Below are 18,610 nucleotides of genomic sequence, written 5' to 3'. Positions count from 1 at the left end.
CAGATGTTTTTGAATCACTTAAAGTACGAGTCTACTTTTTCACTCGCCATCAAACGGCATATCCATTAGAGGGATCAGGACAGCTCTGGAAAATTCCATGGAGTGCATCCAGGCATGCCTCTTCAAGGTAACAGTAGTGGCCAACAGTGTCAGCTAAGCTTAATCAGAATGTCAGAATCTACTGGGACACATTAGGTAGTCACTAGTGGTGCGCAAGATCAAACTGCCCAAATTAAAATCTTTGCAACATGGTGTCCAAAGTCTTTCATCTCACAATCCAATGGCACTCTAACAACACAGTTGGGATTCAGTTTCACTGAAGATGCCCGAACTACCAGGTTCTCAGAAAAAGAAGGGCAGATAAGAATTTTGAGCTTGAATGTGCAGACCTTGAGACACTAGCCAATCTGCCAGTAAACTGCTGGAGTTCTCAGACAGCACCTGTTCAGTTCAGTTGCACTGAAGAGGGCTAAAGATGTTCCAGAGTGACAGAAGGCCGCTGTGGGATTTCCGTAAGAATGTTTAAACTCTGCAGACAGCAGGGACAAATGAAGAATCTCGGCTGATTTGAACAAAACTGCCATGCATGTGAAACTTTCCTCAGCAAGACGGCCTGAAGAATAGGGAATACCATATCCCCTCCTGGGACATCTCAAGGCCATTGGCATTTTGAAGGTAAAAGCCCAGCATTCTTATGATGAGAGAGGAAATTATCAGCATTTAAAACCTGTTCTTTGCACCTAAAATCCAAGTTGAGCAAGTCAAGAGCCTCAATGTGAGCAAAAGCGTTCTTCCACTAGATCAACCTGTATAGAGAGGATCAGCAAGAGGATAGTACGCAAAGAATGCTCAAATGAAATGAGCATTGATGGCATTTTACACAAATGAGATTTTAGAAGAAATTGTGCTGAGGCCAAGTCCGTGGATAAGGACATTTCGAAGTGAACAGAGGTAAGAGAGATAGTGCAGAAAAGATTCAACCTGGCCTACCAAAATAATTCAACCTAAGTCAGGTCAGCGGATGGAGCCAGACGTCCCAGTCCAACATTTTTAAGAACTGGTATTGTCTCAAAGGAAGAGGAGAAAGACACAGACTTCAGAGAATGGTACTACTGAACAGTCCTAGGAATGGGACTGTTTCTTCAATAGTGAAGAAGAGTGCTTTTCTTTTCTTCTTTTGTACGAACCTTTGGGTAGTCACTCACTGTCTGGAAACATTCCTGAGGTAGACGACAGAGAACATTAGGGTTCTTCATAGGAGCCTTGCCAAAAATAACCTACCCTCTCCAATGACCTTTGGAAGAATGGAGGTGCAGGAGTCACAAGTCGAAGGATAGTAATCAGGCCACAGACCAGATGAATAGGTCATGGGGGTCTGACAGGGACATCTGCTGGTGAAAAGGTGCAGACAAATGGATACTAGTGCAAGCCTGCAAGGCAGCATGGCATATAGGTTGGTGTTAGGAAATCACAGGCATGCAGCTCCACAAATGGGGTCACATAGCACCATGTGGCAATGATTGAGATATTAACAGGAGGAGAAATCTGCTGAAAAAGTTACGATCAGAAAAGGAGAAAAATTAAGATTTTTCTTTATAGAGCAATAACATTTGCTCTGTCAATTTGGAAAGTAGACATTCCAATAGGAATCAAAGAAAAGGACTTTTTTAATCAGTGTGCAAACTGAATGAAATCACAGATTTACATTTTGGAACTAAGGCGATCAAACACCATTAGGATATGATAACAGAGAATAACGGGCACAAGATTTATCCACTGAGCTTTGCCATTTTAGACATGTAATTTTATCACCCTGTTATACAACTTACCCTAAGCAAATCGTCTATACGACCTTCTTTCTTTTCCAGGTCCTGATTTTTATTTGTTTCTAGCGTGGTCAATTTCAGCATTGTTAGATCAGTCTAGAATACAAAATATTTTAATGCAATAGATAAGATGTTCAAGGAAAGCTCAATTCATACAGTAGGTGCTTTTTAAATCATGTTTTTCAAAAGAGTTAATCATAGACATTTTTTGGCTGATTTAAAAATATATCTCCCATTATCGCAAAGAACATAAGTAGTACGACTTACTCACGGTAATACTAATGCTTAGCCATACATCCCCCTTCATCAGATTGTCACAGACCTTCCTGTAGGATAAAATCAGATCCCTTTTGCAGAGCAAAAATAACAAGAAACGTCAGTGTATGCATGGCCCCATCTTTTTCACTTTCTCAACACGCTTAATAGTTAATGTTGTCCCTCCTCATCCCAATGTTCTTCCTAACTTAGTCATCACCCTTTTCAGCGTTAAGTTCCTTTGATCTTAGTCGATACACAAATTACAGAGAAGGAACAGTGGATGATCACCTAGAGGACGACAGAGCTGTGTAAAGAGGAAAAACAAAGTGACCATATTAAGTATGTTTTAAAAACCTACTATCTAGCCTCCTAATACAGACTAATTCAAAGATAGCAAAGCATTGCAAAACACAATATGGAGATGGGGGAAGGGGGAGATTAGGGGGGCGGTTTTATATTGCTCATCCATGTAAATAAATGTTCAATTGGGCACAAAAAACAACAAATTCTGGCAAAGGCAATAGGTAGGACTTTAAAGTGCTAACATGCCACTCCATATGTTCCCACAATAAAGCCAGATCTGCTGGCTTTGCTAATTCTTAGGTTAATCAACACAGCTGGATTGACCACCCATATGCACGTTTGTGTGGCAAAATAAACGTACATGTCTGTAACTCACACAAGATTACAAGATTATGGACTACACGTAAAAAGAAAATCTGCTGCAGTGGAAAACAAATACGACCGATTCCTGTATACAATGCATGTATAAAGTAAATATAATAATGTGTGATGATTCCTGTATTTGGAGATATAAAGATGTCCCTCATACATCGCAATGCAAGCACTTCATCAAAAGCAGAATGACAGAGCAAACAGCCAGTAGCATGAGCTAAGAAAGGAAAATGCTACTTACCACAGCATGAATCTGTTCTTGGCATATAGAGCTGTAGATTCATATGCTTTAGCATAGATCGCCATCTGGTGTTGGGTCCGGATGTTTGCACTTTGTTTTTCTTTGAAGAAGTCTTTCCAGTCAAGAGGTTGGTGACTCCGCTTTTCGGTGATAGTGCGCATGGGCATTACCTCCAACCCCAGATTGTTTTGCCATAAGGGTGATGATGGAGTTAGTTGGAGTAGTAAAGAGATATCCATGTATAACTTATCTAAGTAAGATCATACTGCAACAGATAAAGGTTCCCGGGGAGGCAGGCGGGCGCATATGAATCTACAGCTCTATATGCCAAGAACAGATGCATACTGTGGCAAGTAGGATTTTCCATTCAAGGCATCTGAGCTGTAGATCATATGCTTTAGCATGGACTATACAGCAGTTATCTCCTAAGCGGTGGCTAACCTGTAGCTGTTGCAGTGGTTTGGAATAGTGTTCGTAAAACTGCCTGGCCCACAATAGCTTGTTGTCTTGTAACACATCTGCACAATAGTGCTTTGTGAATGTGTGTGGTGTATACAATGCTGCAGCCCAGCAGATGTCATCAAATTATATATTCCCTAAGAATGCCAGAAGCCCCCAGATTGCGTGTAGAATGCACTCTACAGGGAATTGTTAATGTGTGTTTAGCTGTAATGTAGCATGTTTAAATGCACTTAACTATCTATCATGCAATACCTGCTTTTTGATAGGGGATTGCCTTTATGCAGTGGTGCAAAAGCAACAAAAAGTGGTTTCATTTTCATAAAGGTTTTAGTTCTTTCAATGTAATATATTATGGCTCTTTTGACATCTAATGTGTGAAGAGCGCGTTCTTCCACTGAGTCTGGTTGAGGGAAGAATACGCGTAACTCAATAGACGGATTGATATGAAAGGCAGAGACTACCTTTGGTAGAATTTTTTGATAATTCCTAAGAACCACGCTGTTTTGGTGTATTTGCAAAAATGGTTCTTGTGTGGTTAATGCCTGAAGCTCACCAACTCTTCTAAGCAATGTGATGGCTATAAGGAAGGCTACCTTCCAGGTGAGAAATTGTAGGTCACATATGTTTAAAGGTTCAAATGGAGGGCCCATTAGTCTTGTAAGAACTGTATTAAGATTCCACACTGGGGAAGGTGGAAGCCTAGGAGCAAGGATTTTTTTAAATCCTTCCATAAAAGCTTTGATAGCGGGTACTTGAAACAAAGACAAGTGCTTTCTGTTTTGTTTGTAAGCAGCTATCGCAGCCAGCTGTAAGCGTATGGATGTATACGCTAAATTAGAATGTTGTAGGTGTAATAGATAGCAAATGATGTTTTGGATTGAAGCATCTAGTGGATTGATTTGGTTGTTTGCACAGTAAATTACAAATAGTTTTCACTTAGCTGCATAGCATGCTCTTGATGTAGGATGTCTACTCTCTTTAATGACAGTCATACAGTCAGGCAGAAGATTGAGGTAACCAAACTCTAGGATGTCAGGTGCCAGATCGCAAAGTTGAGATGACTGGGATCTGGATGCCTTATCTCTCCATGGTTCTGAGTGAGAAGCTTGGGGGAGAGGTGTAATTTTTGGTGAGGAACAACTGATAATTCCAGCAGGGTTATGAACCAGGGTTGTCGAGCCCATGTGGAAGCAATTAGGATCATTGTCATGGGATGTTGTTTGAATTTCCAAACCACTAATGGAATTAGCGGGAGAGGCGGAAAAGCGTAAGTAGATTTTCCTTACCAGTTCATCCATAGCACATTGCCCTTGGACAATGGGTGAGGATACCTGGACGCAAAGTTTGGCGATTCTGCATTGAGGTGTGTGGCGAAGAGATCTTTTTCGGGGTAGCCCCACATTTGGTAAGAATGGGATGAGAACGTGAGGATGTAGTTCCCATTTGTGGATTTGTTTTCCAAGACGACTGAGCAGATATGCAATCTGGTTGTTTACTCCTGGGAGGTGTTCTGCAAGGAGATATATCTTTTGAGGAATGGCCCATCTCCATATGCTTTGAGCTAATGGTAAAAGCTGTAGAGAGTGTGTGCCCCCGTTTTTGTATGTAGTACTATGCTGTCATGTCTGTATGAACTAGGACAGCTTTGCCTACTAGATGCATTTGAAAGGCTTTCAATACAAGATAAAGTGCTAGAAGCTCTAAATGGTATATGTGGAGTTGTTTTAGTTGTAGGGTCCACATGCCCTGAATGGTAGGTTTTTGAAGATGAGCCCCTCCAAAAACAGTGAGGAAAGAGTCTGCTGTTAGCACTATCTGTGGAACCGGGTCGACAACTGACCACCCATTGGAAAGGTTTTGTGTATTCCACCACTGCAGAGAGCGATGTGTGCGGCCGTCTACCAACACCAGATCGGTAAGCTGACCTAGAGCCTGGTTCCACTGACGTGCTAAGCATTCCTATAGGGGACGCATCTAGAGTCTTGCATATGGAACAATTAGAATGCAAGAAGCCATCATTCCGATCAATTGCATGAACACTCGGGCTGGTAATGAGTGTTGCGGTATGCTAGAGCTTTGCAAGTGTCTATTGTGGCTCTCAGGTACTATTGCGTGTTGGAGGGTTGGAGATGAGACTTGGTGAGGTTCACAGTGAATACCAAGGTGTGAAGCAGCTGAACTGCTTTGTGAATGTGGTGTATGCAGCTGTATTGTGACTTGGCTTTTATTAGCCAGTCGTCCAAGTAAGGGAAGACGTGAATGTGTTGTCTTCGTAAATGAACTGCAACTACAGCCAGACACTTGGTGAAGACTCTGGGAGCTGTAGTTACCCCGAATGGGAGAACTTTGAATTGGCAATGCTGCCCGTCCACCACGAACCGGAGATATTTCCTGTGAGCCGGATGAATCCAGAGTGGAAAGAAAGTCTCCTTGCAGAAGCAATGGGAGCACCTGTTGTAGTGTGACCATGTGGAAGCGGTCTGATTGAATATATAGGCTTAGCTGTCTGAGGTCTAGTATGGGTCTGAGAGATCTGTCCTTTTTTGGAATAAAAAAAGTATAGGGAATATACTCCTGTCCCTTGATGATATAATTGGCCTGGTTCTATTGCATGCTTTTGTAACAGAGAACCTCTTGTTTTGAGAGGGTGAGATGTTCTGGTGACACTGCACGTACTCTTGGAAGGATAGTTGGGGGAGTGCAAGTAAGTTCCAGGCGATAACCATACTGGACAATTTATATTACCCACTTGTCTGATGTGATTGAATTCCAGACAGGTAGGAACTGTGAGAAACGTCCCCCGACAGGTGGGATGATCAGGGGTTAGAGGAGGGAACTCACTGTTTATTAGCAGGGAAAGAGCAAGTGGCGTTACCTTTGCCTCTTCCTTTATTATTATTCCCTATTTAGCTTCCTCGAAAATATCATTTGGAGGAGGTAGGTTGGTTGTTATTTTTATAATAGAAGGAGGGATTCTCGGATGACACTGGTTTTGAGCCACCCTTGTAAAAGGAGCGGCAAAAGGAACCTCTGTTAGAAGGCAATTGTAAGGGCCCCATGGACTTAGCAGTTTCAGTGTCTTTCTTCATTTTTTCTAGTGAAGTATCGAGTGTTGGTCCAAAAAGATGCTCCTTATCAAAGGGCTGATTAAGTATGGAGAATTGGATCTCCTGCTTGAATCCAGAGATTTAAAGCCAAGAGTGCCTGTGCAGCAGTACGCTGGTGTTGATGGCACGAGATGCTGTGTGTGCAGCATCTAGTGCACATTTAATGGAAGTGTTGGTAATAAGCTTACCTCCCTGAATGAGGTAGTTAACTCTGGTCTTATACTCATCAGGCAAGTGTTGCATGAGTTTTTCCAAGTCATCACAGTGAGCCCTATCATAGCATGCTAACAGGGCCTGAGCATTGTCAATACGCCAATGCTTAGCAGCCTGCGAAGATACTCATTTACCTGAGGCATCGATGAGTTTAGACTCCTTATCAGGAGGAGGGGCATCGCCTGTAGTTTGAGAGTTAGCTCTCTTGCAGCCATTAGATGCAACAAGAGAGCCTAAGGGTATCTGGCCTTTTATATTTACAGGGTCTTTAGGAGCGGACTTGTATTTTTATTCCACTCTAGGTGGGAGTATTCTGGCTCTAACCGGGTCTTTGAATACCTAGTCTGTGTGTTTTAACAGGCCCTTGACCATTGGCAAAGTATTAATAGACCTTTGCGAGTGCGTAAATGTCTCCACAAGGAAATTCCCTTCTAGAGGGTCTGAATGGAGCTCCACCCCGTGGTATTGAGCAGCTCTGTTGATAAGCTGCGCAAAGCCAATGTTGTCATCAGGTGGGGAGGGTCTGGAGGGATACAGGTCAGGGTCATTATTTTGATCTGGGTCATTATTTTGATCTGGATCCTTATTACAATCTTCCCAGGGACCAGTGTCCTGTGGTAGGTCTTGGTCGTCTGGTATATTTTGATCTTCATCCCGAACCAAATAATCTTTATCCTGTGGGTCTGGTGAAAGTGGAGGTGGGTGGTGAATTTGATGGTGTAATCCGTAGATTGGGATTAACAGGAGGAGAGGAAGTTATGTAAGGGGGAGAAGGGTTGGTAGTCGTGTCCTTTTTCTTCAGAGGTATAGCAGAATCCGCAGAAATCCAGTTTCCGGTTTTTAGGAAGAGTAGCCCGAAGGAGTCCAGTTTCAGGGTCAATAGTAAGTCGCTTCTGTTTTGGATCCAAAACTGTCTCTTCAGATGGAGGCTCCTTGGAAGCAGCATCTTTCTCTTTAGGAGTGGATTTGGGCGTGGAAGATTTGGGCTGAGAGTCTTTGTGCGCCGAATGTTTAGAATCGGAGTGTTTAGTTTTTGCCTGTTTAGGGTCGGAAGGTTTCAGAGTGGCATATTTCGGCTCTGAACTTTCGGCGCGGAGGGTATTGGCTCCGAGCTTTTAGGTGTGGAGGATTTTGGTTTGGACGATTTCGGATCCGGAACTTTTATCAGATCCGAGGACTTCTGTGTGGAAGGTGTCTTCGGTGCCAACGTTGTACAGAGTGGCACATGTTTTGTCTAATGCTTCGGTGCCGAAGGTGTAGGGCTGGCTCGAGCCGGAAGGCTTGTCTTTATGTTTCATAGCCGGGCTGGAGGGTGGAGCATCTCAAACTTATCTTGGTGGCGACCCGAGCCCAAGGGCGGGGGGTGATACCAGACCCATAGATTTTGATTGCGTGGGCACATGGGGAGTTGTAATCACGCTACGTTGACCCGGAGTAATGTTCAGGTCTTCCTCCATGTCGTAGTCGGCTTCGGACACAGACTTGTTCTTCTTCTTATTCGGCTTCTGCGGCTGGACAGTAGAATTCTAAATCTTCGCCGAAGATGTCCGGTACGGAGCCGCTGCCACGATGCATTTCGTGGCATCAAGCCCGATGATCACAAATAGTCTTTTCCCGATCGGCATGATTGACACGCTTCACAGTCCTTTTCGTTGTGCTCCGGGGATAAACAGAGGTTGCAGATGTCATGCAAGTCAGTGCGTGGAAACTTAGCACGACACCCGGGACATGGCTGGAATGGAGTCCGTTCCATCGACTGCGGGCGGGGTCGGCACGGGTAGGCCAGACGGCCCACTTCGAAGTTCCCGATCTACGGTTTTCACAATTTACACGATGCGCGGCGAACAGGAAATAGCGATTGATAGACAATACCGCTGAGGGTAGAGGATTGTGCGTCAAAGGGGTTTGAAAACGATACAGAACCGGAGCTCAGCAATACACATCCGAACCGGAAGGCAGTAAAAAACTATCTGGGGATGGAGTCGATGCCCATGAGCGCCATCACTGAAAGGAGGAGTCACCTACCTCGTGACTGGAAAGACTTCTTTGAAGAAAAACAAAGTGCAAACATCCGGACCCAACACCAAATGGCGATCTATGCTAAAGCATATGATCTACAGCTTATATGCCTCGAACAAACACTCTTTCAAGTGGAGTCAAAGCCTACTATATGTATAGTTTAAAACAGTGCAAGACGGACAACCATGATCCCTGGCGGCGGTCCACGCGCTGGCCTCGGGTGTCTTTGTTGGCAGACCCTGGGCTCCTACAGGAGTACGCAGTGCGCGAGATAGCGCTGCTGTTTGGTGACATTGGACTTAGAGGCCAGAGTCGGCCCGGCCGGATATGGCTGCATACCAGTGATCTCTTTCTTGGTGATGCCCGTGTTGCTGTTTGGAGAGGCTGACTAGCGCGATCCTGATTGACTGCAGGGGAGGCTTCTGGACTGTCTCTCAAGTATGGGTTGCAGGGGTTGGTGGGGCAGGGACTATGCGGAGTTAACGGAAAGCTCTACCTAATTGCATTATGGGACTAGAGCAGTGACTGACACCCCCACCCCTCCACCAATACATGAGCAGTTTTAAAGTGATCGTCCTGAATGATAAGGGGCTTAATAACCCGACCAAGCGTCACACAATTCTCACCTACCAGGAACAATTCAGGGCAGACCTGTGCTTCTCACAGGAGACGCACTTACTTCCTGGAGACTGCTATAGACATAGATCCCAGACCTTCTCATACCAGTACTTCTCATCTGCCAATACCTAAACAGTGGGGGGGCTCTCCTAGTCTCACGCTCCTTCTGGGGGAAAGTAGTGGACAAACTTGCACAGTAAGAGGCAACTTTTAGCATGCAGAGTGCATGTAGGAGATCACTCCTTTAATGTGGGTCTCCTTTATGCGCCCAATGAGGGCCAAGAAACATTTTTTCGCCGGGCTCTGAAGGAGGTCATGTCCCATCAGGATCAGAGGGAGCTTCTGGGTGGGGATTTGAATCTGGTGTTTCACAAGGAGCGGGTCAGCGCACAGACATGGGGGAACCAGGGCCATATATTCGGATGGGGCTCGCATGTTCAGGATCTGGGTCTCAGATCTTTCGTAAGACAGCTACCCCAGACAAGAGAACACTTTTTATTCTCAGACCCAAAAGACTTATGTCCAGCTTGATCATTTTATGGGGACAACAAGGATAATAGACTCTTACAGACATTGAAATAGAACCTCGTTCCCTATCTGACCATGTTACAGTCTCTCTGGTCCTGGGTCTTCCGCCTTCACAGCGGACATTTCAGCCGTGGAATGAGAAAAACTTTCCTTCAGAGGCCTGAGGTTGTGGAGCAGCTCACCCAAGCAATCACAAACTACCTCGACCTAAAGAATGCAGCCGATACTTCAATTTCCCTCCTCTAGGAGATGCTAAAATCAGGTATTCGAGGTGAGCTAATAGCAATCTCTGCAGCCAAGAACAAGCTATGGCGGGACAAACGCACAGGTGCACCTCGCAGTTGGAGGCTGCACACAGGATTAGGTTTGGACAAGGTTAAATGCGCTCTAAGACTTCACCATTGCTTTTATGTGGGGGAGAGAACAAGTGTGGGCGTCCGCTGGCTAACAGATTTCGTGCCCAAAGTCAGACTACGAGGTGGATTCCCTCCGGATGCATGAGGACATTGAAATCGTAGGGGAAGTCTACATCGGACATCTACGCTCATCAGACCGCAACTGAGAGGGCCTAGCCCCATACCTCAAGGGTGCCCGCACTTCGCAATTGAAGGTGGAGCAGACTGAGTCGCTAGATCAACCAATCAGGATAGAAGAGGTTGTATTAGCCATCACAAGATTCAAGTCTCTTAAATCGCCAGGACCGGATGGCTTCCCAGTTTTACAAGACATTCTGCTTGTTTCTTGCACCCATTTTGACCAGAAAGTTTAACGCTATTACCGGACTGGGGACAGTCTTGTCTTCCATGCTGGAGGCATCTATAGTGGTCATCCCCAAAGACGGTAAAGATCCCGGCAATATGGATCCTATAGACCAATGTCGCTGCTGAATGTAGACATCAAGCTTCTTACCGGCATTCTAGCAACTCGACTGAATCCACTCGTGCCGGGGCTGATTGACCCGGATCAAGCAGGATTTGTCCCACATAGAAAATGTAGTGACAATACCAAGCGAATCCTCCACCTGCTCAATAAAGCCAAATGCTGCAGACGGGAGATTACGCTCTTGGCCATAGATGAGGAGGAAGTGTTTGAGTACATTGGTTGTACTTGGAGGCCACACTTGCTCACTTTGGGTTCGGACCTCTATTTCAGTCTTGGGTCCTCAGTAACTACAGTCTACCTAAAGTGACTGAACTGGTTAATGGCCAGACTGTCACCATTTACTATTTCTCAAGGGACAAGGCAGGGATGCCCACTCTCTCCTCTGCTATTTGCCCTTTATATGGAGCCCTTCGCTCAACGGGTCGTGGACTATCCGCGCATTACAGGAGTCACTTTTGGCGGGGAGATGCATACCCTTGTTCTCTATGCATACACTGTACTTGTTGCATTAAATATCCATCTGGAGGCTCTCCCTGCCTTTGTGGACATAACGGAGGCCTTTGGTAGCACAGCTGTCTTCCGGATAAATGTACAGTAGAAGTCGCAGGCCCTCAACCTCTTGGTTCCCCCCCAGAAACAGGGACGCTTCTCTCACACCAGTATCCGAGTCAATGGCTACACATCTCTATTTCATATTGGGGAATACAGCTCGCCCCAAACGTTAAAGAGAAGTACTCCCTTAATTATCAAGCTCTCCTCCAACACATCAAAAGTGACCTGACGCAGTGGAAGCTTTATCCCTTCTCCCGGCTAGGCCGGACAGTGGCAAGTGCTCCCGAAAATCATCTTCCTTTTTCAGGCGCTACCGATTGATCTCCTTGCCCGCGTGCGCAAACTGTGCAGAGCGAATTCAGCTGCTTTGTGTGGGTTGAGAAGCGGCCTCGGATGAGCCAGACATTGAGTTGTCAATTACCACTGACTGGGGATTCCGAACCTCCAACAATATCACAAAGCTACTCCACTCCAATATATTGTGAAGTGGTCCAGGGAGGAATCCGAAAAGATATGGCTGGTTATGGACCGAGCAATCACAGGTACCTTCCTTTGGAACATCCCGCTCTTGACCCGTCCACAGAGACCAGGGGGCATTTATTCCTCACCGGTCACTAATGCAGTCTTGAGAGAGTGGGATCTAGTTGCATTACACACAGGGCTTTCCACATTCCCCTACAAGCTGACTGCAATAGTCAACAATGCATTTTTTTGCACCATGCGTAGATGAAGTTGCATTTCTGCACTGGCAGAGTGCCGGCAGTCGTTCTGTCGGACACTTTGACGAAGAGGGCCAGCTCTCTTTTGACCGCTTACAGGATAACTAGGAGCTTCCTGAATTGGAGAGGATGAGACACCTGCACATCAGGCAATGGGTGATGCATTCAGGGGCGTGCTGGAGCACAGCGGACCCTCACATCTTTTGAACAAGCATTTGCAATGCAATAGGTCTCGCATTTACGTGAGTTTGAGCTATGGGCATTGTAAATGATAATGCCTTTTTTTATGTTTTAGTTTTTTAAAACAGAAATAAAAGGCAGTCATTTACAATGCCAATCGCTTAAATTTGCATAAATGCGAGACCTATTGCATTGCAAATGCTTGATCTATGTTTACTTCCCTGACGTTAAAACAATCCCTGCATGTAGAAAGCCCAATTCCATCCAGTCTTCTATACCTTGAAAAATCATATGTACTGCGTCTCTTTACGAGTTCAAACCTGCAACAATTTGGAAACGTGGGCCGCTTTTTTATCTATCTAATTCACAAATGGGGGCCGCATTTATTTTGATGTCCGGGCCGTAATCTTTCCCAGTCCGACACTGCCTACTAACTAGCGGACAGAGCTCTCAGGCACTTTGTGCTGACCAATAACCAAGTGAGTGCAATATGCTTGGATGTTTGTGTGTCCTGCTCCGGAACTCAACTTGCAGATAAATCACACCAGGCGAACAACTTAAAGGCAGTGGAGGAGACAAGAAAGCAAGCAGCCACACTCTCCTCCTCTCAAGACTTTATAAAACATCAACTGAACACAAGTGGAAATTATATAAAAGATAAAACCCAGAATCCGGTTAAACTGAAACAAGAGCTCCAGCTGAGTCAGAATCACGAAGATTATACAAAGAAGGCCGTTCTGCTCTAAAAGGCACAAAGGGACAATGGGAAGTACTAGGTGTTACCATGGACTTGCAGGCGGAAATTAGCAAATGGCAGAGACATACTGACAGCTGCCATGTCCCCGAGGCACGCGCTGTCCCTGCTCAGCTTATAGCTGGGCAGATGCACTCAGTATAACTGAGCTGGGGCATTCGGAGGAACGCAATGTAAAGGCACTGAATGCGCCCTAGTGGGAGCCATGGCGGGCTGCAAAAGACACGGGGATATAGCACCAAAACATACTACAGCTGTAAACCCACCGCTGCGCGATCAATCAATGTGTAGAAATTGTTCATGTTTTGCCAGCTAGCATGGATTTTAAATGGCGAAGTAGGGAAGCATAAATCATATCTATTTTGAAGGAAGTTTAAAAACCAGCAACGATACAATAATTCATATAGCCTGCATACACTTAGGATAACATTTCTAGCGCCCCATATGTTAATCGAATCAGTAGCAGTTCATTTGCAACCCATATACATAATTACACAGCAGTGGTATCTCACTTCAAGCACCGGAAGCTCGCCTCTGAGGGCTCACAAATAACACTTTATCGATCACCAATAAAAGGCCTGCTATTTATAAAGCACGGTGGGGGCGTTCACCCTTCCCGATGAGTCTCAAACGATCCATCCGCGGCGCCTCCTTCTCGAGTGAAGTACGGCTGGATAGCGCCTTGCTGGGCACCGGGGAGCCCATGGGGCCCGAGGAAGTGCGCATATATCCCAGGCTCGCTCCGTCTGGTGTTCCGCCACTTGTTGCCCACACCCAAAGGGAGAAAACGTGAGGAAGAAGGGGCGGCTAGGGAAGCAGCGTGGGATCTAAACCAAAATGAGTGTCACCTTTGATTTTTGTTTTGCTTTCACTTGCGCCCTTGGATAAGCAGATGCTTCTGTGGACGCCGCAAAGGCGAATGCCCTTCACTACTGCAGCCCTGCCATGGTTGGGTAAGAGAAATAGAATGCACCGCGCATTTTTATTTGGAAACTACGTTTGAAAGTTGTAGTTTTGTATTGCCGATAAACGCCGTTAAATGCAGGAGACCAGACGGCAGGTGCCGGCGCTCAAGCGGATTACCGGATTCAAGTTGTATAGTGAGGCGCTGGACACAAGAAGACCACCCCTGCTCCAAAGCCTGTAAAGTACAGCACAATGCGCAAAAATCGCTACAGTCGGCGAACAAGGTGGCAACTTCCCAAGACGCTACAGACACATACCAGCACAGAAAGTGAAAGGGCGGAGGTGCACGCGTGGACAGGAGAGGTGCACGCGTGGACAGGAGAGGTGCACGCGTGGACAGGAGAGGTGCACGCGTGGACAGGAGAGGTGCACGCGTACGGAGTGCACATCTCCTGTCCGCGCGTGCCACCTCCTGTCTCCCTTCGCGCACCAAAGCCACAGCAATAGAGTCTTCGCTAGCGAAGCAGCTGTGCTGCATTCGTAGCGAGACCTAAAAATGGCTCCTTATGAAAACTAATGATAAATGCCTCATTACAGGCCTATACAGCATTTTGCAACAGACCCTCAGCGCCTAAGATGCCGTGACAGAAATGCTGGGAACTGGAGTTTCGGAGGACACGCACAGCTAAGGAATGGGAAGAGGTATGCTACAGGGAGTGCCGAACGGCACATAATACAGCCAGAACTGAGACAGCTACAAAAATCGCCATGTGCTGATACTTTACCCCACTGCGTCTGCACAAGGGTAATCCCATTTGTAGTGCAGGTAGTTGGAGGCACTGTGGCTCCCCTGGGATGCTGGTACATTTGCTCTGGGAATGCCCTAAACTTGTAATACTGCGAGGAAATCCTGAATAATACTGACACATATCTAGCCACCCAACTACCTCGCTTTCCCACGTGTGTCATCCAGGGACTCCGTAATGTTCTTAACTTCCTGCTTAAATCGCACAGTGGGTGACAGATTAGCTTGGCACTGGAGGCAGCCCTCCAAAACATCCTCGCTCAATGGGGCACTGATGCACTACCAATTCACCTTGGGTAGCTTCGCCGGCTCTGGCATGTGCAAGGTATGGAGAAGCTCATATCAGCCCTCTCTGCTCAGTGAGCTTTCTTTAGGGCTCTTCTTTCTAAGGCATTCCGGGAGCTGACTTGCCCAAATATTTCAAACTCTTGCGGCTGACTGATGTAGACAACCCCACAACGCCCCCAAAAACATCTAGGAGGTCCCCATTGGATTTACTTTGTGGTCAATTGTATAGAAATGTTGAGTATTCCTGGAGATGGGGGGCAGGGAGGGAGAGGCAGGAGGTTATTCTGTTTACACAATGTAATTTTGCTCCCATTGTCGTGCAAGATAATGAAAATGCTACTTACCAGTATGCATCTGTTCTTGGCATGTAGGGCTGCTAACATTCATATCTAGTGCATAGATCGCCGCCTAGTGTTGGGTCCGGATGATTGCACATTGTTGTCCTGGAAGAGTCTTCGAAGTATCACGAGATAGGTGGCTCCTCCCCTGGACTACAGTGCGCATGGGCATCGGCTCCATCCCCAGATTGTTTTTAGCCATTGTGGCAGAGATGGAGTGAAATAGTGTAAAGGATGTCCATGCTAATGATGAATGCAAGAGAGTGTCTGCAGCCGCTACGGGCACCGGGGAGGGCGATATGAATGTTAGCAGCCCTACATGCCAAGAACAGATGCATACTGGTAAGTAGCATTTTCAGTTCGAGGCATGTGGGCTGCTAAATTCATATCTAGTGCATAGAATACATAGCAGTCCCCCCATTAAGGGCGGTTGCCCGTGCCAGCTGCAGAAGCTTGAAAAAGTGTCTTGAGAACAGCCTGCCCTACAGCTGCTTGCTGATTGGAATGCACGTCCACACAGTAATGTTTGGTAAACGTGTGCGGTGTGACCCATGTGGCTGCTCTGCAAATAAATTCATATCTAGTGCATAGAATACATAGCAGTCCCCCCATTAAGGGCGGTTGCCCGTGCCAGCTGCAGAAGCTTGAAAAAGTGTCTTGAGAACAGCCTGCCCTACAGCTGCTTGCTGATTGGAATGCACGTCCACACAGTAATGTTTGGTAAACGTGTGCGGTGTGACCCATGTGGCTGCTCTGCAAATGTCCTCTAAAGGAATGTTCCCCAGGAAAGCCATGGACGCCCCCAACTTGCGCGTGGAGTGCGCCCTTGGGGGTATTGTTAAAGTGCGCTTAGCTTTTTGATAACAGATTTGGATGCACTTAACAATCCATCTGGCTATTCCCGCTTTGGAAATGGGGTTGCCTTTGCGCTGTGCTGAGAAGGCAACAAAAAGTTGTTGTGTTTTCCTGAAGTGTTGTGTTCTGTCAATGTAGTACATCAACGCCCGCCTAACGTCCAGTGTATGGAGCATTCGCTCAGCTACCGTTTGTGGGTTTTGGAAGAATGCAGGTAGGTCAATAGTTTGATTGATATGAAACTGTGACACCACCTTAGGAAGGAATTTGGGGTTAGTGCGTAGCACCACCCTGTTTGAATGTATTTGGATGAAAGGCTCTTGGATTGTGAGCGCCTGCAGCTCACTAATGCGCCTAAGCGATGTAATAGCAATGAGGAAAGCCACTTTCCATGTTAGAAATTGAATTTCGCAGGAGTGCAGTGGCTCGAAGGGTGGACCCATCAGCCTTGTGAGGACCACATTGAGGTTCCACACCGGAGCTGGTGGTGTTCTCGGAGGGATGACTCGCTTCAGTCCCTCCAGGAAGGCTTTAATGGCAGGCACCCTGAAAACGGAGAGGTGCTGCCTATTTTGGAGATAAGCCGCTATGGCGGATAAATGTATCCGAATGGAAGCGTAAGCCAGATTGCATTTGTAAAGATGTAACAAATAGCAGATGATGTTAGGAATGGATGCATCTAGCGGGTTGATATTGTTGTCAGTACAGTAGATGACAAACCGCTTCCATTTTGCCGCATAGCAAGCCCTGGTTGTGGGCTTTCTTGCCTCCCGAATGATGTCCATGCATTCTGGAGGCAGGTTGAGGTAGCCAAATTCTAAGATCTCAGGAGCCAGATCGCCAGATTGAGCTGTTGCGGATCTGGATGCTGAATGTCGCCATGGTTCTGCGTCAAGAGCCGGGATGTGAGGTGTAGCCTTTGATGCGGTACCACGGAAAGTTCTAGAAACGTGGTGTACCATGGTTGGCGTGCCCATGTTGGAGCAACCAGGATGAGAGTCATCGAGTGTTGCTTTAGCTTTTTTGCCACCAGCGGAATGAGAGGCGCTGGGGGAAAAGCGTACGCAAATTTGCCTGACCAGTTCATCCATATCGCATTCCCTTGCGATTCCGGGTGAGGGAACCTGGCGGCAAAGCTTTGGCATTTTGCGTTTTCTTTTGTGGCAAATAGGTCTATCTCTGGATGACCCCACTGCCGGAAGTACGGGTGGAGCACCGATGGATGTATCTCCCACTCGTGCATTTGATGGCTGTACCTGCTGAGCAGATCCGCCATCTGATTGTCCTTGCCCGGGAGGGGTTCTGCCATGAGGAAGACGTTCCTCTGAATGGCCCACTTCCACATGCTTTGAGCCAGATGAGACAGCTGTGGCGAGTGAGTACCTCCCTGCTTTTGGATGTAGTACATGGCTGTCATGTTGTCCGTCCGGATCAACACGACCTTGTTGCACAAATGTACTTTGAAGGACTTGAGCGCCATGAAGATTGCCATTAATTCTAGGTAGTTGATGTGCAGTCGTTGTTGCTGGGTTGACCACAGTCCCTGCACCGTGTAGTGGAGCACATGCGCTCCCCACCCCTGGAGAGATGCGTCAGTCGTTAGGACAATCTGTGGCACAGGCTCTTGGAACGGTCGTCCCTTGCAAAGGTTGTGTGGATTCCACCAATGCAGAGAGTTGTATGCTCGACCGGTCACCAACACTAGGTCTGTCAGTTGTCCCTGAGCCTGTGTCCATTGATTCGCTAGGCATTCTTGGAGGGGGCGCATGTGCAACCTTGCGTGCGGGACTATGAAGATGCAGGAGGCCATCATGCCTATCAACTGCATGAACACTCTCGCAGGCAGGGAGTGTTGCGGTCTGAATCTTTGGATCAGTGACTGAATGCTGTTGATTCTGACTGCGTTTGGCTGAGCCATAGCCGCCAGGGTGTTTATTGTCGCGCCCAGATACTGCCGCACATGGGCTGGTTGCAGGTGCGACTTCGGGTAATTTAGAGAGAACCCCAGACTGTGAAGGAGTTGAATAGTGCGGGACATGTGTGAGGCGCACTGTGTTTCCGACTTTGCTTGTACGAGCCAGTCGTCGAGGTACGGGTATACATGTATGTTCTGTCTCCTGAGGTGCGCCGCCACCGCCGCCAGACACTTCGTAAACACTCTGGGGGCAGTAGTCACTCCGAAGGGTAGCACTTTGAACTGATAGTGCTTGTTGTGAATGGTAAACCTGAGGTATTTTCTGTGGGACGGGTGGAGTGGGATGTGGAAGTAAGCATCCTTGAGGTCTAAGGTTGCTAGAAGTCCCCTTGGTTTAGAAGGGGAAGTATCTGTTGCAGTGTCAGCATGTGGAAATGTTCTGACCGTATATACATGTTGAGAGGGCGTA

General features: G+C 46.8%; 1 protein-coding gene across 5 annotated transcripts in view; it reads right to left on the bottom strand.

Moving 5' to 3' along the window:
- TLK1 (tousled like kinase 1) overlaps window positions 1–18,610 on the bottom strand; it is a 656,881-nt gene that overhangs the window by 375,016 nt on the left and 263,255 nt on the right. For all 5 annotated transcript variants that reach the window (XM_078681584.1, XM_078681580.1, XM_078681585.1 and 2 more), the window contains one exon: window positions 1,830–1,922. In XM_078681584.1, the coding sequence (XP_078537710.1) occupies window positions 1,830–1,922 (93 nt within the window). The remainder of the gene's footprint in view (window positions 1–1,829; window positions 1,923–18,610) is intronic.

Source organism: Lissotriton helveticus, chromosome 3_1 (assembly GCF_964261635.1).
Source record: "Lissotriton helveticus chromosome 3_1, aLisHel1.1, whole genome shotgun sequence".
Lineage (NCBI taxonomy): Eukaryota > Metazoa > Chordata > Amphibia > Caudata > Salamandridae > Lissotriton > Lissotriton helveticus.
Note: the sequence above shows the minus strand (reverse complement) of the source record. Positions and strands in the feature narration are given on the sequence as shown.